Here is a 24446-nt window from a genome sequence, read left to right as displayed (position 1 = left end):
GACTGGTAAGGGGAATCCATTAAACGGTACCTCCCCTCTCCTTCCTTCACTTTTCCTTTCCTGGGAGGAGCTTAAGAACTTAGGGATTTCCTAAGTTCTTAAGGGAGAAAAGAGGTTATAGCTGGTGAGGAAGCTGGGGCAGGAAAATGCTTCTTCTAATCTGGAATCCAGAGAATTTGTCAATTTTGCTTCATGGCATGACTAAAATGAGTTTTCTTGTAGGAAAAAAAATCAGCATAATTGGCCTCATCTACTGGACTATATTTAAGGGGATAATGGGACAAGATGTTTGATTTTAGATATGTTTTGAAAAATCCTGTATTATAGTGGACAAAAAATATTTGCAGTGTGTCTGTTGGGTTCCTCAAATTGGAAAAGTACAGACTCTGGTTCTCATCACAGACTAAAAAAACTGACGAAAAGTGAGATTCGATTGTTAGATAAACTGGCAACCACATACACAATAAATTCTCTATTCCAACCAGGGTTTTTATTTTTTGTTGTTTCGGTTAGACATTACTCTGGGGAACTAAGTGCCCCACTGGACACTCAGAGATCTGTTCTTTGAGTCGGGGTCAACGCCACCAGCTCCCAGAGACACTCCCCTCTGTGGGTCCGCGACCCCTCTGCTGGGGGGCGGTGCCGCGCCTGCGGGAGCGCGTGTCCGAGGAGCCGTCGGCGAGTGGAAGTGGAGGAACGAAAGCGACCTGGGGGAGGTAGCGAGGCCTCACGTGCGCGCTCCCGCCATCCAGCCCGCGTGCTCGCGCGCCCGCTCGCCTGCCCGCCCTCCCGGGAAGTCTCGCGATGCCGTAGCCCGGTGCTCCCGCTGCAGGAGGCGCAGGCTGTTGCTGTGGTTGCCTGAGTTGCTGCTGCGGCGGCGGCGACGGCGGCGGAGGCGGTGGCGGCGGCGGCGCTGGTGGAGGTGTCGGCTCTTGGGCGGATGTTGACATTGTGTTGTTGTTATTGCTGACGGTAATGGCGGCGGCGACGGCCGGGACCCCATCTCCTCTGTAGCCGACGCCGAGACAGCCCGGAGTGAACTCCGCGGCCTCGGAGCCCGCGGCAGCGACTCCCTTCAGCCTCCGCCGCCTTGCCAGCCCGTATCCCGGCCTCAGCCTCTGGACAGGCCCCTTCGGGCAGGGGGCCTCGGAGGCTCAGGATGGCGGATTTCGACGAGATCTATGAGGAGGAGGAGGACGAGGAGCGGGCCTTGGAGGAGCAGCTGCTCAAGTACTCGCCGGACCCGGTGGTGGTCCGCGGCTCCGGTCACGTCACCGTGTAAGGCCCGGAGGAGGGCGAGGGCGAGGACGGGAGGTGCAGGGCTGGGGCGGGCCCCTTACTCCGCGGGGGCCCTCCCGCCCCGGTGTGCGTCTGGTGTCGGAGGCCTGCGGGAGGAGTAGGCGACCAGGAAGTGAAAACTTGCTTTATTTTCATTGGTTTCGGTCTCTGAAGTGGGGACAGACGCTGCCCTCCCTCCCACCGCACCCCTCTTAGTAGGCCCTTCGGGCCTGGGCGCCTTGACGGATCCCAGAAGGAACGTTATTCTTCAGGGTCTGCCCTTCCGGCCACCCCTTCAGCTTTGGGGTGGAAATACGCGTTTCTGAGGTGTCTCCCCCTGTTTTCTCATCCAGTTACCCTGTGCTTCTGTCTCCTCGTCTGTGCCTTTGAGCCTAGTGACATATGGCTCAGAGGCCAGATCTGGGCCGGGTGAGACCCCAGTGACGATCGGTAATGAGTGGTTCCCTGTCCTTGTGTATTTCACACACCCACAGGTCTTCCCAGTTTCTTGCAGAGTCAGTTTCTGCGGAACTAGTGCAAGTTCCTGTAATTGTATATGATAAAAAGTATAGATGAACATATATATTTAAGATGCAGAACGATGTACGCTTACACATACTTTAAAAAATCTGTGATGGGCACACACCGCTCAGGTTACTGAGGGTTCTCAGTAATCTAAGTCCCTCCTTTGGGCATGAACTCTGGGATGGCTTCTTCATATGATAAGGGTTCCTGTAAGTCCAACTGGCAACATTTTAAAAGCGCAATATTATTCAAACAATAAGGAAGGAGAGCTTTCTGAAAGGTCATGACTAATAAAGGAATGTGAAGACTTGAACCAAATAATGAGCTGTCTGGAAGCAGGAAGTTTTGTAATGTTTCTCTGAGAAGTCCAGAGTTTTGTACAACTTGAAGTATTTATACTGTTTTTCATTTTAGATCTCTGTTCAAATCCTAGGTCAAACTTCATGCTTGTCAGATATCTCCCCACTTCACCCTTTTAGTAAAATAAAAGGGCCAGCAAGTCTGAGACTGTCTGGAACACTTTTCATTATATTTTTGGTTTAGGGTGAGTCGGTCTTGCAGTGAATAACTTTCAGTGAAACAGTAAGACTTTTCATATAAGATCGTCAGCAAAAACCCTTGCATTTCTCAATACATGATGTGACCAGCCATATTGTTGTTTGGGTGTGCTTATGTAATGCTTTGATTTCTTTAGCACCTGTTAGTTTATATTCAGGTGACTTAACCAGGGTGAAAATGCTGCCTAAGTGCTGTCACAGTGCCATGAGAAGACAATGGAATTTATCACCACAATAACAGTTACTTAGTATTTTAACTGTTATCACCAGCAGAATTAAGGAATATAACCAAATATAGTGGGATATTAAATCTTTTTTTTAACACATATCACAGAAATTTTTAAGTCTTCAGAGCCTGCCATTTAAGTTTTGTTTGACTATTAGGACCTTTTTACATTCTTTTAAACCTAAGGAGTGCTTAAAGAAGAGTTTTCAAACTTTATCATGTTGTCTGCCCACCCTGCCCCTTACATTCCTCTTGTCAAAAAAAAAAAAGCTGGCAATACTTTATTTAAAAAGGTGCAACTATAGTTATAATGTTTCCTCTGTTAAAAGGAAAGAAAAGCTAAGTACTTTCTTGGGCATGATGGAAAATATAATAGGCGAAGTGCTCAGAACCAAATAGGTGATTAGTAAATTTGATTTTAGTTGGCTGCTTAGAGAGGTTAACAGAGTGGAGAGAATTAGTAGTGGTTCTCAACGTTAGTTGCCCATTAGAATCACCTGGGGAGCTTTAAAAAAATAAAAGCCTTGTCTGTGCCCCAGTTGAAAGCCAGTTATCTCAGTGAGTGTCCCAGGCTTGCATAGCTTGTTTAAAAAGTTCCACAGGTGATTCAAATATGTACCCAGGATTGAAAACCACTATTCCAGAGCATAAGAGGAACTATATGCCACCAGTAAACAGTATGCCTTTCTACGAGGGGAGTTAATTTTTCTGCGATCTCCCTCAGCAACTTCCCTTTCTTTCCTGTTACCTTGGTTCCAGGCTCTGGGTTCAGATCTATCCTCTGCCACTTTTTGGGTAAATTATTTACATCTAAGACTCTTCATTTAAGATGGGGATAGTTATAGTCCCTCACTGTTAAAATTATTAAGGATTAATTGAGAAAATACATGCAAAGAATTCATCACATTGTATGGTAATGTGCTCAATAGATATTAGCCTTTATTATCATTCACACACACCGTGTTCCACTTTGAGAAACATAGGAGTAAAGCACAGTACTAAGAAATCCGAACTGCCGTTTTCAAACCTAATAGTGATTCACTTTAGTCTTGTTTTTCCATTTCTAGACAATTTGTATGAGGTTAAATTATTGTGTGAAATATTTCAGTGAGGATTAATAAGAATCTTTCTGCATTGAAAACCTAATCCTGTTTTGTGGTGCCATATATAAATATAGTAACAGTAATGCAAAACTTTTTTTACATGACTCTGTCATATATAATTCACAGGCTTACTGTGCCAATAGGAACCCAGTTAACACCTATAAAGTTTCTGAAATTGGTGTTTATGGGTTGCTATAGCTGTTGAGCATATTCAGTTTTTCTTGCCTTTAAGTACAAATGGGGGGACTTCTCTGGCGGTCCAGTGGTTAAGACTTTGCCTTCCAATGCAGGGGGTGTGGGTTTGATCCCTGGTTGGGGAGCTAAGATCCCATATGCCCTGCGGCCAAAAAACCAAAATATAAAATAGAAGCAATATTGTGACAAATTCAATAAAGACTTGAACAATGGTCCACATCAAAAAAAAAATCTTAAGTATAAATGGGAAGAGCTATTAAAATAGTTATAATAAGACTGGTTAAGCTTATCACTGCAGCTGCCCTACCCCCTACCCATTTATTTAAACTAAGGAACTGTTCAGAGCCCTTTTCCCTTGAAAGGCAATTATAGTGTAATGTATAGAATCATCTGTAATACAGATCAATCTGAAAAGACACAGAGCCATCCATATGTGTTTTTCACAGATTTCACTTTTGAGTAGACCCTTATAGTTGAATATTTCTACTCTTTTTTCCCCCTATGATTTACTACATCGTATTATAATATTACTCTCATTTTAGACATCACTATATTCTCATATGATGTAATTTGGCACGTCATTATAGTGACGTGAGAAATTAAGTCACCTTCCATTTTCTACTACACAGGCAGGTCTTGGTTAGTTTTGTGGCATAATCAGATTTTGGGAACATAAGTATTTAAAATGTATAATTTGCCTAAACAAAGCCTGCTTTAATGTAGTTTCTAATAAAATATTTTCATGTTGACCCCAAATCAGGCTTAAGCTGTGTACCTCCATTAAGATCAGTATTCTTGGGCTTCCCTGGTGGCGCAGTGGTTGAGAGTCCGCCTGCCGATGCAGGGGACACGGGTTCATGCCCTGGTCCGGGAAGATCCCACATGCCGCGGAGCGGCTGGGCCCGTGAGCCATGGCCGCTGGGCCTGCGCGTCCGGAGCCTGTGCTCCGCAACGGGAGAGGCCACAACAGTGAGAGGCCCACGTACCGCCAAAAAAAAAAAAAAGATCAGTATTCTTTCTTGATATTCTTCTAGATGAGTATAATAATTTCCTTCATTTTTGGATTTGCATGTAGCAATATGAAACAGGGTGGCAGCTCCAACAGGAAGAAATCTTGTGCAGAAGCATATTTTGAGGAAAGTGGCATTTGAAGGAAGAGAGGGAAATGATAAGTTACTGTTATTGCATAATGTTTATGTACATGTAATTTAAAAGGCTTGAACTCCCACTTCAATTAAAAGTAGATTTCCTGTTTGTGTGTGTGTGTGTGTGTGTGTGTGTGTGTGTGTGTGTGTGTGTATTATTATGTAATGAAGGTGAGGGGAAAAAACTGATTAACTTATTAGGTGGTATTGGCCAAATTTGTTAATATTTTTAAATTATGGCGTTCTTTGCCCCTTAGAATAAATTTGTGTAAAATATAATGATCATTTGTTGAAGAATTTGATTTTTCACAATGATGATAGTGATGTGTTAATATAAAAATTAGAATTTAAAACTGGTTTTAGGCCAGTATTTCCTATCTAAACTATTATTATAACTGACATTAGTTCCTGTCTCATTTCATGCCCTCCTATATCAGAATCAAACTTGGAACTTTCATAGGGCATGTATAATCTTTGACTTCTAACATAAGCCCAGTCATAGAGCCAACTTATTTTACTGGGGTTTGTTTCTAATTTCACTAAATTATTGTGTCTTCGGGTACTTTCTTCTGAGGTATAATCTTCCTGTCATGTCCACAAATAATTCCTCATCCTTTACCAGTTTTTATCAATGGCTGTGGGACATCACTCTCTTTGTCTTCATCTCAGTTAAGCTGTGAAAATTGAAAGATTTAGAAATGTGACTTGAAAAAATATAGGAACACTTTGGGATACAATAGGATCTTTGCATAGGAGACATCACAGGAACACTTTAGTGTATACTGACCTTTCAGATGGTAGAGTTAAAAAAAAATTGTCTTGAAATGTATTGGACCAAGACTGCTTCTAGATGCTGTGGTTAGCAACAAGAGACCTGAACATGATTTGCCCAAATAACAGATTCACTTTAGTTTAACAGTTTGTTTTAAATTTTATAACTCCCACCTCCTTTCTTCCACCCGACATAATTATTCCATTTTTAAAGATTAAATTTTTTGTTTGGAGATTTTTGAAGATCTTATTGATATTTCTGCACAAAGCTGGATAGTTCTTTGAGGGTAGGAATTATGCTTCTTGGTTTTTATTTCTCCATTGCTTCATATAGTGTCTGGAATGTTATAGGTCCTGAAATGTTCTCTAAATAAATGAGGTGATTGCATACATCTTTGGATCTTGTTAGAATTGTCAAAGGAATAACTGTTTTCTTCTTCTTTCTGTACCTACCAATGAAGGCAAACAATATTTTACAATAGAACACTTATGAAATCACATTTATAAGATAAGTGGCCAGTCTTATTTCATTGATTTATTTATTGGCCGTGCTGTGCGGCTTGCAGGAGCTTAGTTCCCTGACCAGGGATTGAACCTGTGCCCTCGGCAGTGAAAGCACAGAGTCTTAACCACTGGACCGCCAGGAAATTCTCTGGCTTCTCTTTTTTTTTTTTTTGTAATGTATATATTCATTTATTAAAAATCCATGCACAAACATATTCATTTTTGTAAAAACACATACAAATGAAAAGATGCATGTTAAATACATTTAATTGATTGCCTAAGAGGAGAGGAAGAAAATACGAGCAATGTAAATAGGAATAAAAGGAAATTAATTCCCATGTCATATACCTATCATTTTAAAATAACAATAAAATAAGAATGCCAGGGAATTGAGAAGCCAGGATACCAAAGGCAAAGAAGAATAGGGGTTGATGCCCAAGTCTGGGCTTCTGTTTGCTCCACATGATTCACAGGGCAGGCTGATTCTTTTCTTAAAAAACAAAGTGTGGTGAATGTGAGGAAATTGTCAACTTAAAGTAGATACTTTTTTCCTAGAGAATTTTCTTACTCCGTATAATTTGAGAGGAAATTAGTTTGATTTAGAACATAGCATTGAATGTATCTCTGATAATATGAAGAAGAAAAAATGCTAAATGTTTTAACTGGATTAACTGCCAAAAATTCTCAGTGGGTAAACTTTCTTGAAGAAATGAGAAATATGGTAGTAAACTGAAGTTTCAAAATTTTACTGTATTTGAATTTGAAATTCACATGATATTCCAATCCAAACAGTTCAATGTGGAATTTCTGCGTGCCAACAGATGTGAAATTAACCAGTACTTAAGATTTTTTTATGTGTCTAGCTAAGTGGAATATAGGAACTAAATGGTGGGACATAAATGATATGAAATTATTTACGATGGTAAATAATCACATACTAAATATGATTATTCTAAATAACATTACTCTAAAAATGTTATATGAGAGCTGCTCTTGAATTCCAACTTGAGTTTATATTCCTAGCAGGTTAAACACCTAGGACATTAGACTAACTATATACTCAGAAGGGAATCTTTTAAGTCTCTCTAGTATCTATGTCTGGCTTAGCTTTCAAATCTGTTATAAAGCTACTTAAGATTTCATTCACAATAAAATTAAGCTTTAAAATATAACAGCAACAGATGCTGTTAGGTATCCTTACTCCAGTATCTTCTGTGTAAGATTTGTTGGTGACTTTTCATAATTTGTTTCAGAATCCACTTGTAAAATCAGATCTTTTACCAGTGTTTCCGTGTTCATACAGTCTAGCTTAATCCCAGTACAATATTTTTTAAACTTGCCTGATTATCAGAGTCACTAAGGACATTTAAAAAAATACACATTTCGAGTTCTTACCCAAGACATCCCCAATCAGAATCTTTAGGGGAAGACTAGGAATTTTTATTTTTAATAAGACCTTGGGTGATTCTTATATCAGATGCATTTGGAAAACAATAGATGGTACTGTGGAAAGAGTGTGGTCTTGGATGTCAGGCAGATTGATTTCAGTTCTCAGAAACTTCCTAACTGTAACCATTAACCTTTCTGAACTTTAGTTTTCTCATCTGAAAAAGGGATATCTACCTCAGAGATTAGGTGTGACAGTCAGAAATAATTTATCTGATTACCTGGACCCATAGTAGGCATTCAGCAAATGATTACCATATATTTTGATATTTATCCCTTCATGCATATTTTTTGGTTAATCTTTACCGTTTTCTTGGAAATCAGTCTAAAATGTGACATATGCTTTCCTGCTTTAAAGCAAGATCCTGAGCATAAATCAGAATTATCTGATTGAGTAGGGGAAACATCTAATCAAAAGAAGATACTAACAGATTGGTACACAGTGATGTTCTTCGAGGCTGTTGAGGTATTTTGGGGTTTGAGGATCTTCTCTAAATGGCACTTTCTTTTGAATTTCACATGTGAGAGATTTTGCTTTCTGTTTACATTCTTCTTTTCTTTCTAATTGATCAGCTGTAGGTTGGAAATGAGACAACCAACCTTATTAGAGCTATGTGTAAAAGTAAGAGAAGTTGGTTCTGAGTGCTAGACTTAGATGCTTGAATTTTAATACTTGGGTTTTAAGATACTTGTTTGCTCAGAGTATTTTTGACTAATCATTATCAACTGTCTTATTGAGGTTTCCTGATAAGTAATTTAACAAGTATTTATTAAATTTTATGCTAAATGTCATGTGAGGCTCTGGGTATATAGTTACGAATGAAACATGCATAGTTCTCTGCCCTCCTGGAGCTTACAACTAATAGACAAATTATGTCTGAGAAAATTGCTGTGAAGGAGACCATTAGAGTCTCTGATAGAAAATAATGTGATTAGGGAGAACCCCTCTGAGAAGGAAACATTTAGGAAGGGTGAAAGCGTCCTGTGAAGAGCATTGCAAGTCTGGAGAACAGCAAAATAAGTTCGGCTTCCCTGAGGAACTGAAAGGATACTACTGTATTGTGGCTAGAATGTAGGAAACAAAGGAGATAGTTTCTTGAAATGAGATTGGCGAGCTCAGGTAGGGGCCAGAAAGGATTGCAGAGAGATTAGAGTGAAACTAGGAAGAGTAGTTAGGAGCTCTTGGAACAGTAAAGATGAAATGATAGTGGCCTGGTCTAGGGTGATGGACTTCAGATAAAGGAGGTATTTCAGTTCTAACTGTAAACCATCAAATTTAGCAACTTTCCTATGAGGTATGGCAGAACTTGCATTGGCCCCTTTTGCCATCTCATTCCCCAATTGTGGTATTTTTTGTTTTGTTTTTGGTTTTTGTTTTGGCTTTGTGGAGGGTGAGGTCAAAGAACTGTGGCTGCCCTTACTGTTGACTGGAGACTGTCTTGATGACATACCTACATTTCCTGTTCTGCTGCCACATGGCAGCTAGTATGCCAAGAGAACAGCATGTTGCAGAAGTGGAGAGGGGCTTTCCCACAAGATCGTGGATTTTGAAGCTACAAGATGTGTGATGTTTGACAATGATCTGTTCATTAGGAGGAAAACACTGTGCTTTTTACATGCTTACACTTAAAACTGAATTGTCTACATAAGGATTGAAATTTTCTCAAAGATCTGGAAAAATGATTTTCTTCTTGAGCTCTTTTCCATCCTACATCTAGTAAGTGAAGTTTACTTAGGGTAGAGTTGGTTGGACTTTGTGTTAACTTACCTTTGTTCTTTTGATTGATAAGAAGTGAATGTTTCTGTGTATCTCTATTTGTCTGTCTTGTCTGTCTGTATGCTTCCTGCAAGAGCATCTTGTTTTATTCTCTTTGATCTTGCATTGTATTGATAATTACAATGGAGTCCTTGATTAGTGCAGTGAAGGAGTTCCTGTGTATCCAGCCTTCTTTCTCTGCCCTTTCTAAACTATTCAATTATAAATGTTACTTGAAATTGATATGTTGGTAGTCTGTACTATAAACCAATTCAACTGTATATTATTTCTTAAATGAACATAATTTATCATTGTATTGCTCATAGTATTTATATAAATATGAAGAATATTCTACAATATATATAAATTAGATATATAAGGTCTTTTTTCCTTGGTCTGGTACAGGTAATGTAAAGTAGTTGAGTTGGATTAGTTGAATCTCTAAATCATCAGACGTTAATACCATGAAGTTTAATCAGTATACATTTACGTAACTTTATTGCTTTATATGTAATCGTCTCTTAATACTTGAAAATAGCTTAATAATTGAAAATTAGTAAAATTCTAATGCTAGAATATTATAGAACTGTGTATAATTATGAGGTTATGATAGACTGATTGTAATACATGATTTAAATAAATTTTTGATTTCACTAGTTTATGGATGAGATAATACTTTCACAGAGCTGGTTGAACCCAAATGTACAGAATTTGGTCACACAGTTAAAATTTTTAGAGTTATATTATGAGACATATATATGTCTCCAACTCCAGGGGTTCTGTATCTTCTGGGTAAATATAGTACACTTTCAGTTCTATCCTTCCATGAGCCACATTGATATTCAGATGTGTATTAAGGCAGCCAGATGAATTTAAACCGTGATTTTTATGCATTGAAATCTGTTAATTTCGTCTATGGTTATGGCTTCATCTCCCAAAATAGCGAAAAAGCTGATTCCATTGAGCTCAGAGTTCAGCATTAGGAAATAAGTGTTGTCTTCACTTGCCATTTGCATAACCCATGTGTTCAGGTTGAATCTGAAATTTCTAGTTCATATGTGTTGTCATATCGACAGGAAGATAAAATTCTCTTAGTCTATAGATTTGTACAGGTCAAGTGTCTCAGAGTTCAAAATATCCAAAACTGAATTTATAATCTTCCCCCCAAATCAGCTTCAAGTGCAGCCTTCCCATTTTCAGTTGATGACAGACCTGGCATCCTATTTGCTTAGACTAAAAAATCTGTGACACATTCTTGATGTCCCCGTTTCTCTTTCACTGCCTATAATCTGTCAAGAAATCAATCTCTTGGCTCCGTCTTCAAAATATATCCAAAATCTGACCACTTTTTACCATCTGTACTGCTGGTGTGAGTTATCATTCTCTCTTCTGCCTTGTAACTCAATACTTTTCTTCCCCCTGCTCCCACCTTTGCCTCTCAACCTTTACAGTCTCTTTGGTACATCTGCCACAGTGATTCTTTTAAAACATAAGTCAGATCACATCTCTTTTCTGTATCAAGACTCTCTGAAGCTCCCCATCTTCAGAATTAAAGTTCCTTTTAATGGCCTGTAAGACCCTACCTGATCTGGCCCATTTCTCTGCCTTCTACCATTCTTTCACTTGTTTACCCCAGTCTAGGCACACAAGCCTCCTTTCCATTCCCCGAGTTATTCTAGGCACACTTCTGGTTAGGGCTTTGCACTGGCTGGTTCCACTTTCTGGAATATTCCCCTCCAGATACCCAAATGGCTAATTCCTTCACCTTCAGATCTTTCACAATTATCTTAATGCATCCTACCCTACTTTCTACTTAAAATTAAAACTCCTCTACTTCCTCTTACTCTGTGCTTTCTCTTTTTTCATAGTGCTTCCTCTGTCAGAACGTGAGGTGAGCCAGGCTTGGTAGAGTACAAACTTTAGACAACCTTCTCTTGCAAAGAGGAAAACTCTCAAACTTTTTTGACAAGAATATATGTTTAAAACTTTCTTGCTTTTTTACAGCAGCTGTTCCACCTATAAAATGTGAACCTAGAAAATATTGCCTTTTTTTTTTTTTTTTTTTCTTAAAAACTTTGAGACTGCATTTGACTTTTGGGCCATAAATGATCCTCAGAAGCATGTTGTCTTACCCGAGGCAAATAAAACCAAAAGGTAGATTTGCTTTGTTGAGATAATATACCTAGTTCATACCTGAACCAGGGTTAGAATTCAGGCATTCTGTCTCTCCATTGTGTTGCTCTTATATTTTCACCACAGCAACTTCTTTGCGCTTTTCAAACTTTGTCTCACCTGCCTGGATTCCTGGCCTCATGCTTGCCCATGATGGCTACAACTGTTTAATTTTGCCTGAACCCAGCACCTCTCTATGTACCCTGTTTCCTCCACATTACCCCTGACCTTGAAGAGGTTGGCAGAAAGTTGGAATATCTTTGACAGTTAACAGTAGCCAGTTTTATCATCGGCTATTCTATTTGCTAAGCTATTTGAAGAGGATATTTGTGAAGTCATTGAGATCTGGGCATTCTCTAATTTAGCGTTATCTGTAGTGGACATTAAATGATAATGTTGTCAACTTTATTAGAAGGATGATAACCATAATAAAAACTAAGCATACATTTACATTGTTTTATAATAATGAAAGCAGTTAAACATACAGAGTTTATACTGTGCACTGTTGGTGCTTTATGTATATGAACTCATTTAATGAGTTAGGGGTGATTATTATCCCTGGTATATAAATAGGGAAACTGAGGCTCAGAAAAGGTAAACTTGCTCAAAGTGACACATCTAGAAAAGGCAGTATCAAGATTTCTATCAAGGCAGTCTGGCTCCAGGGTATTGTTTACTTAATTGCTTTTATTTTATTGAACCAGAGCAACAAACTTAAGCATTCTCTATATTATTCATCAACAGAAACACTTATAACAAAATCCTATACGTTTTGGGATTTTAGATACAAACGTGAAAAGCTCAAAAACGGATTTTTCCCCCCTAGATCCGTATGAGAATTTTAACATTTGTTATGTGTTAGTTTTATAATTTCTGTTTGATGGAAAAAGTTTTTTCCCTCCAATTCTCAAATATTTTCTCAATTTAGAGTTTCCAGTTCAAGGAGATAAACATTTTCTATGCTTACAGAGGAAGTTATTAGAGGCATTGTCCTGTAGTAGAAATTGCCCCGGGCTTGGGTTCAGGAGAATAAGGCTCTAGCCTAGATCCTACATATTAATTAGCTATGAGACCCAAGCTGTTTGCCTTTTATGCATCAATTTCTTCATCTGTAAAATTAAATGTTTGGATAAATGATAGTTGTGGTCCTTTCTAGCTCTCAGATTCTGAGATTCTGTTGTGGAATTAGGAATTATTTTTTTCTATTTAATTTTAAAATTCTTTACAGTATACTTAATATATATTTAAATATACTTTAAAAATCCTTAAAATATACTCTAAAATATACTTTAAAACTAGTAGAATTATCTTGAAATCTAGGCATGTCAATTGCACATATATTTCCTTAGGCTGAGTTAAAAGTAAAAACAAAACTCCTTTAATCATCTACTTTTTCTTCAGGTTTAATGCTTTTTCTAATTATAATGAAAAACATAAAGATTATTAAAAATTGGAAAGTAGTACTTCCCAGTGAAGCAGAAAATAAACCATCTATAATCACCAAGAGGAAAAGGTCATTTAATATTTTGGTGTGTTTGTTCCTAGTCCTTATTAAAATATTTTGTTTAGTTTAAAATACTAATATATGTAATTTTTGAAAATTTGGAAAACATGAAATTATGAAAATGAAATGTCACCCGTAATATTTTTGCCTAGGGTTAGCCACTATTAATATTTTGATGGATAAACTTTTTCTGTTTTTCTGTGTATATATAAATATTTTCATTAAAAATTGAGACCATACTTATAAAGTATTTTGTACTCTGCATTTTTCATTTAACACATCGGGAACATTTGCCAATATTATTACAGGTTCTTACATAGTCTGAAACATTAGGCTCTGTTAGATTTCAAAGAACAGAACCACCCAGGGGGCCTTAAACAGTGCACTTTTTTGGAAGAATGCATGGAGACTAAAGACAGGAAACTTTGCCATTGTATAGCCAGACTTCAAGGAGACTGGAATATTACTATTTTGGATAATTGAGTGCAGCTCTGGTGATGAAGTTATTCTGTCATTTTTCTCAGCAGCAAGTGTCCTTTGGTCTAGTGGTCTGTCACAGCGACTTACCTTCTTTCAGTTCTAGCTTCTGCTCTTGCAGTCGTGAACTGGCAGACTCCTTTTTGCCTCTGTCTCATAGTTTCTGCTTACTGTTGGCTTCAGCTTATTCTTTTTTTTTAAAATTCTTTTTAACCTCTACTTATCCATGACTTTACTATATCTCCGCTTCCGCTTAAGCTTCATGTTGCCAGCTATTGTCTCTTATTCAGATACCTCAAGAAAGGATCAGATTGAGTTAGTTAATGTTGTCCAAGTTGGGTAGGCCCTGCCATCCCATATGCTGCTAGCCAGCCCAGGAATTAGCTGTTCTTAAAGCAGATGCCTGTTTGTGGTCTAATTCACCAGAGCTTAGGGAGCTCCTAGTCAGGCACGCAGAGTAACAGGCTACTCTCTAGTGTACATGGTTTTGAGCTGTGTAGTATCTTTCAAATTGGTATATCATAATTAATTTCATACAGTTTTAGTCTTTCTATTGTTTTAAAACCTTCACTGTTAAAAATAGCACTGCAACTCAGAAACAAGGAAAATAAACATAGCACAAAACAAAGTTGAAGAAATCAGGTTCTTGTACTTCTGTATTTAAAAGACAAAATTCGAAATAACAATGCATTAGTGAATTCTCAGAGACATTAATATGAGGAGATACAAGGAACACAGAAAAATTAAAAATCGAAGTTAAAAAAAAGTCTGGGATTATGTAGACTAGAACTACAGAAAAGGTTGAAATGCATTCAGGAAAGCTATTGATTAGTGAACCCCAAACTTGTTTACTTATGATAACATACCTAGTTAATGCCAAATAAAAGATTCAAGTAGAAAAAAAATTATATTGATGTTATTGTATATTATAAAATGTGTTTGCATAGCAATTACTGTACATCTGCTGAAAAACAGTCCTATTTTAAGAAACAACAAATGAAACAAAATGTCTTTAATACTCCCTCACCAAAATAGCACTGCAGAATACTTGATTATTCGTGAACATATCTGTGCCACTGTAATTATTTTCTTCTAATACATTTCTAGAAGTAGAATTATTAGGTCAAAAGGTATGAACTTTTTTTAAGACTCTTTTTACATACTATCAAATTGTGCGCTTGAAGGGTCTTTCATTTTATAAGTTTTTTTCCTTTACATTCTAGATCATATGTTACATGTATGTTTTTGTATTTTCTTTTTATTTAACAGTATATTATATGTACTTTCCATGTTATTAGTTTGCAAACTTCATTTTTAATAGTTTAATATTATGCTGAGATACTGTAATTTACTTAACATTCCCATTATTTTATTCTTCTCTATTGTGAATAAAGTTTCAGGGAGCTTGTTTATGCATATATTTTTATTCACATTTCAGATTATTTTTTAGGCAGGATCCCTAAAGGAGAAATTACTGTGCCAAAGGTATAAATATTTTTAATGCCAAATTGATTTCTGGAATGGTTGTAATAATTTATAGTTCCACCGACAGTACATGATATTTTCCATCTTAAGACCTTCTTGCCAACATAAAGTGTTTTTTTAAATTTCATTTATTAGCCTTTGTAGATAACTAAGATGCCACCCGTCTTGAATTATACCTTTTAAAATTATTAAGTGCTACTTCTAGTCTTTTGGCTTAACAGAATGTTAGGTTATTAGGTTTGAAGGGAGTTCAGCTTCCTACCCATTACTCTTCTTTCCAGCATATCGAATTATTATTTTAAGAAATTTGGCCTTTCCATTACTGTCCAGGGCCAACTGTACTTTGACTTAGAATAAACTAAATTATTATTATTATATTTTAAAACTTTAAACTTGAAGGAACATAATGGATAAAAGGAGTAATTTATAATGCTGTCCAGTTAAACTGAAACATACCTCTCATTTTCATTGCTAACAAACCCCACCTCCCGCCAAACTTAAAAAAACAAAACCAGCACCACCACCCCCCAAACTGGAACTAAGGTAGTATCAAAATTAAGTAACTTATGTCACATAAAAACCATCAAAGATGATATTTTGTAGTTATATTAACAAACATGAAGTGTGTGGCTTTTCTTATCCATTTAATAAAAAAGGATGGTTTTGTTAAAACTTTATCTGACAGTATTTTTTGGTTGGCACAGCAAAGGAGGTATTTGCTGTAGCCAATAACAAGTAAAAGATTTGCCACTCTGGTACTCAAGCTCTTTGCTAGGAGAAAGCATGCTATATTAAGTGGGACTCACTGAAGAGAGTGTTTTCAGCTGTTCTGTTGAGAGCAGTCTCATCTGTAAAGAAATGTGAATTAAACCCTGGATTGTAGTGGTTTGAGTAATGAATGGGAGGTGAGATAAAGAGGTGAATGTGGGAAGACTCTTTCAAGACACTGGATGAGGAAGGAGAAGAGATGGATGCCATCATACCTTGAGGGAGAAGAAAATAGGGGTTCAGATTCTCAGGCTGGGTAGACTTATGCAGGATTGTAAGCTATGTGTAAGGAGCCAGAGAGAGGGAGAAACGAGTGGATTGCAGAGGAGACTGAAGGAGATGCAACCAGGAGCAAATGATTAGTTTGCCTCCATTGAGAAAGATGGTAAAGATACTGAAAACATAGGTAAATCTAAAAATGAAAGGGAGAGAAGGCAAAGCAGTTTATGTTCTTGATCTTTTTTCCTCTGGTTGGAGGAACCATGGTTATCTGCAAAAAAGTGGGTTGGGAGGATAAGGCTGAGCACATAGAGGAGCAATTGTGAAGTATGGAAAAGGGAGTTGATTAGGAATGAATGAAGATTGCTATAGCATTAATCTAACTGAAGTTAGAAATAATTTGTATGATTTTTTTCTATTGTAGCTCCAGGCAGTGGGAATTGAAGTGAAGAAAGTAAACATTTCGATTAAATTGAATTGACAAGAGACACTCTAGAGGTGCAGAAAATAAAGGGTTTTGTTGGAGTATGGTTAAATGATTGATTATGTAGTTCTGGCAGATAAAGGAGGAAGTGGAGTCATAGGGAGCAGATTTGGAGTAGAAAAGCAAGGAGGAGTGGTAAGGAGTAGGTTACAACCAGAGACAAAAAAGCAAATTTGATAAGGGTGGGAGAAATGAAATGATTGATGGTAGTGGTAAGAGGAGAAATTTACAGTTCAGAATTTCAGAGGTGATACAGTTCCAGATGATGGCGTGGGTTGTTGAATTAAATAGAGGTGAATTTCCTCAGAATAGGTGAGGTCAGTTAATCCGTTAGGTTTTGGTGCTGAGTACTGAATTATTTGGGATGAAGACAAGAGTTCTTGTAGAAAGAAAAAACTGTGATGTGAATGTCTGTGTCATTAGAGAGTGTGAAGTTGTGCCAAAAAGAGCACAGCAGACTTGAGACTGCTATCCTTAAAAAGCCTTGCTTGCTGTGTCGGCTTTTGGTTGGTTGTCTGAGAACTTGGACTTTGGAAGCATTCCCAGTATGCCCAGAATTGATAAGAATGGCTCACTGTGCCTAAACTGTTTGTACAAACAGTATGGTGTATACTGAACACCTGCTTTCCTTCTGGGAGTCTGGAATTTTGGTACATGCTAAGTAGAGGGGGCCTACGTGACTAGTCCATGGTAAAAGCTTTGGCACTGACTCTCTAATGACCTTTCCTGGTAGAAAACATTATACACATGTTGTGAAAACTAGTTGCAGGAGGAATTAAGCACATCCTGTGTTCTTCACTGAGAACAGACTCTTGCACGCTTGCTTCTGGTTTCCTCTGGATTTCACCCCATATGCCTTATCCCATTGCTGATTTTGCTTTGTATCCTTTTGCTGTAGTAAATCTAGCTGTGAGTATAGATTTATACTCACAGGACTGTATGCTGAGCCCTGTGAGTCCTCCTAGTGAATCATCAAATCTGAGGGTGGCCTTGGGGACCCCCAGCACAGAGGGAGCGACCTGGAAGGCTGAAAATGACGGTTGGGCTTGGAACAATGTGGAAATCGTGTGCATCAGAGGAAGAGAGAGCAGTGGTGTGGAATTTTGCAATGAGGAGGTAGTGGAATGTAGACATTTCTTCTTGCTTGGAAATTATTTAGCAAATATTTCATGAATATTTATCAGGCGTTGGACCAGACATTTAGGATATAAAGATTATTAAGATATTGTGCCTACCTATAACCAACTCATTGACTGTCAGGGTAGGGAGTTAGGCTTATGACATAATTATAATGAGATATGATAAGGACTGTGCAAGAGAGAATATAGTCAAGTATTATGAGGACATGGAAGATGGAGTCTGGAAGATGAACTCCAGGGAATGAGCTATAGTTGAGAATTTCTAAGGAAAGAGTGTCATTTCAACAGGATTTTTGGTTAAAGTGAAGAAAAAAAAATTTTTTTTAAAGAGAAGATATAAATAGGTATCCAGGTAGCAGATCAATAAATCAGGGGTTCCAAAGTTAAATATTAAAAGAGGTTTGGAAGGGGAAGAATCTATCAGGAAAGGGAAGTTCTGAATTAGATGAAGACGAGAGTGCAGGGTAACAGATTAGTTTACTCTTTGAATTTTGGCTATAGATTTAGGAACGAGGTGACAGTGAAATGGAAGTAAGTGAGTAAAACAAGCCTATTTCAAGATTCCATTTAGATTTAGGTGTAAAGTTGCAGTCCCTTTGCTGAGCTTTACCAGGTGTAAGAGCTTTGAAAATTACCTCAGTTTATATAAAAGTAAAAATTGGGGGAATTCCCTGGCGGTCCAGTGGTTAGCACTCTGCACTTTCACTGCTGAGGGCCCATGTTCAGTCCCCGGTCGGCAAACTAAGATCTCGCAAAAAAAAAAATAAATAAATAAAGTAAAAATTGGCTTCTTACCTGCTTGCTTCCTTTCTTTTTCTTGTTTTTTTTTTTTTTTTGCCGCACTGTGTGGCATGCGGGATCCTAATTCCCTGACCAGGGATTGAACCCGTGCCCCCTGCATTGGGAGCGCGGAGTCTTAACCACTGGACTGCCAGGGAAGTCCCATGCTTTCTTTCTTAAAAAAATTTTTTTAAAGCTATATAAGCCTTCTGTTGTAGGACTTTGTGATCATGAAATGTTACATAGAAGGTGCTCAATAGTTTGATTTGAATGAATTTCTCTTTTTCTCCAAGTACTAGTAGACTTGTAATAGGTAAAATAGGTTGTTTAATGTGTTTTATCTTCTTGTCATATATGTCATTCTTTGAAAATAGTTTAAATCGTTTATCACTTCTAAAGCCGTATTTTAAGAGTGATTAAGGACAAGGCCTTTCATAGGAATAGATGTAGATGTACATGTCTACATTTTTCAGGCATCTAATGGACTGACAGTTAATAGGTATTGAATGGTAGATAAGACAGTTGTTGGTAGCACTTTTCCAGCCCTCGCTTTCTTCTTCATTTCTTCTCTCCCTCTTTCCTTCTACTTCCCCTTTCCAACTTTTCCCTGTATTTTTCCTTCTCCTACTTTTATTGCTTATGCATACCAAGGACACCTATTAAAATCCACAGCCATTGCCTATCTCCATTAGTAACATTCAAAGCTAGGAAAAAAGTCATCTATTTTTTAAAAAATTTATTTTATTGAAGTATAGTTGATTTACAATGTTTTGTTAATTTCTGCTATACAGCAAAGAGATTCAGTTATACATATATATACATTCTTTTTCATATTTTTTCCATTATGGTTTATCACAGGATATTGAATATAATTCCCTTTGCTATACAGTAGGACCTTGTTGTTTATCCATTCTATATATTAAAATAATATGCTTTGAAGTTAGTTTTAAGGTATAGGTGGTAGCTCAAATTAACCATTTTTTTTGTTTTGTTGGTTAGTTATCATTCAGCCTCTTATTTATTTATTTATTTATTTATTTATTTTTTGCGGTACGTGGGCCTCTCACTGTTGTGGCCTCTCCCGTTGCGGAGCACAGGCTCCGGACGCGCAGGCTCAGCGGCCATGGCTCACGGGCCCAGCCGCTCCGCGGCATGTGGGATCCTCCCGGACCGGGGCACAAACCCGTGTCCCCTGCATCGGCAGGCAGACACTCAACCACTGCACCACCAGGGAAGCCCCTATTTTTTTTAAGTAAAGCAAGACTATCACTTCAAGTAAAACAACTGATAGCATTTGTTGTCAATAATTCCAGCTTTCAGATGAAAATTGGAATTTGGGAAAACTTACATCAGCCTCTGTGAGCTTGACAGCTTCTCAATGCTTACGATGAGATCAGTGGTCATATATTAATGAATGTGATGATTCTGATATCACACGATGAAGTGTGTCAACGTTTGGAAATCTGCATAACTCAATCTACCAGTATTTTCCAAGGGGCAAATATATGAAGTTATAAAATCAGGTATGGGTAAGAAAAAAAAAATCCATTTAAAATGCAAGATATACAGTGGATTTTAATTGAACAGAGTATTCAGAGTTCATTGATAAAGCTTGTTTCCTCCTTACGAGAAATCCTTAATAAGGTAGCACTTAGCAAGTTTTGTTATAGTATCAAAGAATAGATACAATTTTCCAACTACATATCTGGTGAAACTCAATTTTCTTTATAAACATTAACCAAAAGAGCATATCACTACAGATTGAATGCAGAAAGAGATGTGAGAATTCAGCTGTCTTCCATTGTCTGACATTAAAGAGATGTGAGAAAATCTCACTAAAGTTTTTTGTTTTGAAAAATATTTCTCATAAAAACATTTTTGTTAGCGTAAAAATGAGCATTTTGGGCTCGTTTATGAATAAAAATTTTAAATGTTTTAGATATCTCAGTTCTAATGTATAATCTGAAATAGTGATAAATATAAATCACATAAGCTTAAGCTCACTGAGGTCCTCAAGGATTTAAGAGACCAAAGAAGTCCTGACACCAAATGTTTGAACACCCCTTGTTCACCCAAATGTTTGAATATAGTAGAGTACTATATTCCAAATGGAAATGAGGAAAGGGTGCCTGGGTATCATGGCTCAATCTGCCTGTAATCATGAAGTACTTGATTTGAATATTAAATGTCTTTAAACATTTTTAAAGTGAAAGCAGATTGCAGTTGGGGTTTGCTCCTGTGGGCTGGGGAGACTCCAAGGCCTTCAACAGCAGCATCTTCTTGCCCCTCTTTACAGGTAGTCTTGTTGAGCAGGTGGGAAAGAAAAGTGAGGGGAAATGGGGCTTCCTTGGTGGCGCAGTGGTTAAGAATCCACCTGCCAATGCAGGGGACACAGGTTTGAGCCCTGGTCTGGGAAGAGCCCACGTGCCATGGAGCAGATGAGCCCGTGCGCCACAACTACTGAGGCTGTGCTCTAGAGCCCGCGAGCCACAAGTACTGAAGCCCGCACAGCTAGAGCCCATGCTCCACAACAAGAGAAGTCACCGCAGTGAGACGCCCTCGCACCGCAACAAAGAGTAGCCCCCGCTCGCTGCAACTAAAGAAAGCCCCCGCACAGCACCGAAGACCCAACGCAGCCATAAATAAATAAAGGAAGGGAGAAAAGAAGGAAGAAGGGAAGGCTGGTGGCAAAGCTAAGCACTCCCATCTATTGTGAACCATGTCATTCTTTTGGGGGTGAGGTGAAGAAAGAGAAAGGATTACTGTCTGTTGTTAAGACACAACAAAATTATGACTGAAGAGGAGAGTGCCTAAAGAATGTCCTTGGAACTGCTAGTTCTTACTCAGAAGAATAACTACTAGCCTGACTTACAAGGAGCCCTGGCTTGCAGGAACAGCCGGGCAATTAGCTGGTAGTGCTCCCTGGGCAAAGCATCAACACTCAGCCTTATTATAAGGAAGTATCCAGGCTTGGAAAAGAAAGGAAATTAAGGTTTATACTCATACTGGATTGCTCCCTCTAAATTAGCATATTACTGGCAAACTATAGGTATTTGATAAAATAATCTGTTCCAAATATTTAATGGCTAAAGGTGGAAGGGGAGGATACTTATCTCTAGGAGACTTGGAGGTATCTGGTTGTTGCTTTTCTAAAAAAATTTGAGGACCAGTTGGAAGGAGATGGTTAATTGCAATAATAAACATGGTTGAAATGAAACCTGTTGCTTGAAGGAGAAGATCTTCAGACCAAGGGAGATAACACAAGAGATGGAAGTGTATAATCTAGAAGGTCCAGTATTCTATAAACATTTGTTGAATGGTATCTCCTCTAAGGCAAATAGATGAAAAGGGAGTCCATTATCTAGAGACCTCATAGAACTGTCAGCGAGTACTGCATACCTCTTCCTCATGCTAGGGCCTTTACAGCTGTAGGTGAGTTATCTGTAGGGGCATTTTCAAGTAGAACCACATTGCTCTGAGGCCCCCACAGAAAAAACAGGTTTAGCTCAGCGTCTTAGAAAGAGAATATCACCAATGCCAGAATTATATTAAACAGTAATGGTTGCCGATTTACGTTTAGTGTCAAAACTTTTTTCATAAATAGTATTCATTGTTTATAAAGACATATTGATGTTATTTCAATGCTGCTATTAAGTAATTTTTGAAAGTACTTTAAGATGATGACAAAATGGTCTCAGGTGCCACCATCTACATGTAAGGAAGTCTAGATCATGATGCAAACGACAACCTGACCCACAGAAGTGTTGTGATTGACTTGCACAATATTATAAAGGGAAATTTTGCAGAGAAATCTGGTTTTCCATCTCCTCTTAGAAGAAGAAAAATACAACCTGTCAAAGGTGGGTGTGCATTCTAGTGTGACAGTAATCAGCTGGATCTGACTCATTACATTCACACACACACAAATTGTATACCTCTGCTTGGCTGGTCTCCACCACTCCTTATTGACTGCACACAGCCTACCTTATTTGACTTCTCTCTCTAGCTCCACCGATGGTTGAGTTAGAAACCCTTGACCTGGCCAGCTGTTTCATACAGAGTATCTTAGGGGATCCCTCTTACCAGTGCCAGCTACCCAAGATGCAGTATTGTGTGTTCAAGTGTTGCTAAGAGAGTGAATTTTAAGCATTTTCTTCACAGGAAAAAAAAAATGTAACAGTGAGGTGATGGATGTGAACTAAACTTACTGTGGTAATCATTTCACGATGCATGCATGTATCAGATCATTAGGTTGTACACCTTAAATTAATGCAGTGTTAAATGTCAAGTATATCTCAATATAACCAGAAAGAAAATTTGGCTCCAGGGTCCACTAAAAGTCATCATATGTAAGCATCTCAATTTTATTTCCAGGGTGCAGTCTGCTATTACCAATGTTGTCTATGAATGTTTTATTCTTTCCCACTAACTTATGCAAAGAAATAGTCAAGTGCCCAGTCAATCCTCATGATCTTTAAAGACACTTAAAAGCTTAAAGATGTTAAAATGCACTACCTTGGTTTCATTTCTTTGGGGGTATGTGTAGCAAATGTCTTGGTATTTGAAAGTTGAAGTAGCTGTTTTGTTCCAGGTGTTTTTGACATTCTGTAGCTGTAATAGCAGTGTAGATATGCTGATCTCAGAAAATGTAATTTGCGTTCTTAGACATGTTATCCCTTTTTTGAGAGTTAACGAAATGCTCTTGACCTAAAGAGTAATTAATAGCAGAGATTTTAGCTTCCTGTTACTTAATTGGAAGAATCTTAGTAATTTTGACAGAATTGGATAGTTGTGTTGTTTTCCACAGTACTATTTGGCTCACAAAGATAGCTCCAAAGAAGTCATGTCTTTGTATATTCTCAGCCTCTTGTATAAAAGTTTTGATTCAGCTGCTAAAATTGCTTGTTACATTTCATAAATTGCTGATGACAGTGTGTCTCAAACTTCCATTGTTATTCTGTGTATAAAGTTGCACTCTATTTACTTGACATTTGATTAAGTTAAATGGTGTATTTGTTGCAACAATGACATGTAATGACATATTTTTCTTTTTTTAAAAAATAGATTTGGACTGAGCAACAAATTTGAATCAGAATTCCCTTCTTCATTAACTGGAAAAGTGAGTGTCAATTATTTAGGTATTATTTATATGCCTAAAAACTAAAGTCTTTTCCTAACAAATTAGAAAAATTTATGCTAATGAGACATGTTTATTGACATTAATACTGCAGTGTTGTTATTTCTTAAAATTTTTCTTTAGGTAGCTCCTGAAGAATTTAAAGCCAGCATCAACAGAGTTAACAGTTGTCTTAAGAAGAACCTTCCTGTTAATGTACGTTGGCTACTTTGTGGCTGCCTTTGTTGCTGCTGCACACTAGGCTGCAGTATGTGGCCAGTTATTTGCCTCAGTAAAAGAGTAAGTTGAATTATATATTTTAATTTAAATATAGAAGTTGACAAGCCAAATCTTGCATTTACCTAGTTTTTATTTTTTGTATTGAATGCGTCACACTATTCTGAATACTATACAGAAATAACTTGATCCAATAGAGGAGTGATTAAGTTACGTCCACATGCTGTTATATTAAATAGCAATCTGAAAATTATAATTTTTATGACATAGGACATTACGTTAGGGTAGAATATAGCGTTCTCTATGTATACATTCATGGTGGTAATTGAAAATTTGGGTTCAGGTCTGCCACTTATCTCTGACCTTCTAGGCATGTTTCCTAACCTGTTTATTTATTTGTTTGTTTGTTTATTTATTGCTGCATTGGGTCTTTGTTGCTGTGTGCAGGCTTTCTCTAGTCGTGGTGAGCTGGGGCTACTCTTTGTTGTGAAGCTCGGGCTTCTCATTGTGGTGGCTTTCTCTTGTTGCAGAGCATGGGCTTTAGGCACGCAGGCTTCAG

The 24446-nt window shown here is 37.8% G+C and overlaps 1 protein-coding gene across 3 annotated transcripts in view; it reads left to right on the top strand.

Moving 5' to 3' along the window:
* The first annotated feature begins 542 nt into the window (after positions 1-542).
* Positions 543-24446, top strand: part of CHIC2 (cysteine rich hydrophobic domain 2) — a 99221-nt gene continuing 75317 nt past the window's right edge. For 2 of the 3 annotated variants that reach the window (XR_004349923.1, XM_032632124.1), the window contains exons 1-3: positions 543-1278; positions 23599-23653; positions 23795-23950. Coding sequence is in view for 2 of the 3 variants with exons in the window: in XM_032632124.1 (XP_032488015.1) it covers positions 1160-1278; positions 23599-23653; positions 23795-23950 (330 nt within the window). In the remaining variant the exon portion in view is untranslated. The remainder of the gene's footprint in view (positions 1279-23598; positions 23654-23794; positions 23951-24446) is intronic. The other variant, XM_032632123.1, reaches the window with a different exon arrangement.

Source organism: Phocoena sinus, chromosome 5 (genome assembly GCF_008692025.1).
Source record: "Phocoena sinus isolate mPhoSin1 chromosome 5, mPhoSin1.pri, whole genome shotgun sequence".
Taxonomy (NCBI): Eukaryota; Metazoa; Chordata; class Mammalia; order Artiodactyla; family Phocoenidae; genus Phocoena; species Phocoena sinus.
Note: the sequence above shows the minus strand (reverse complement) of the source record. Positions and strands in the feature narration are given on the sequence as shown.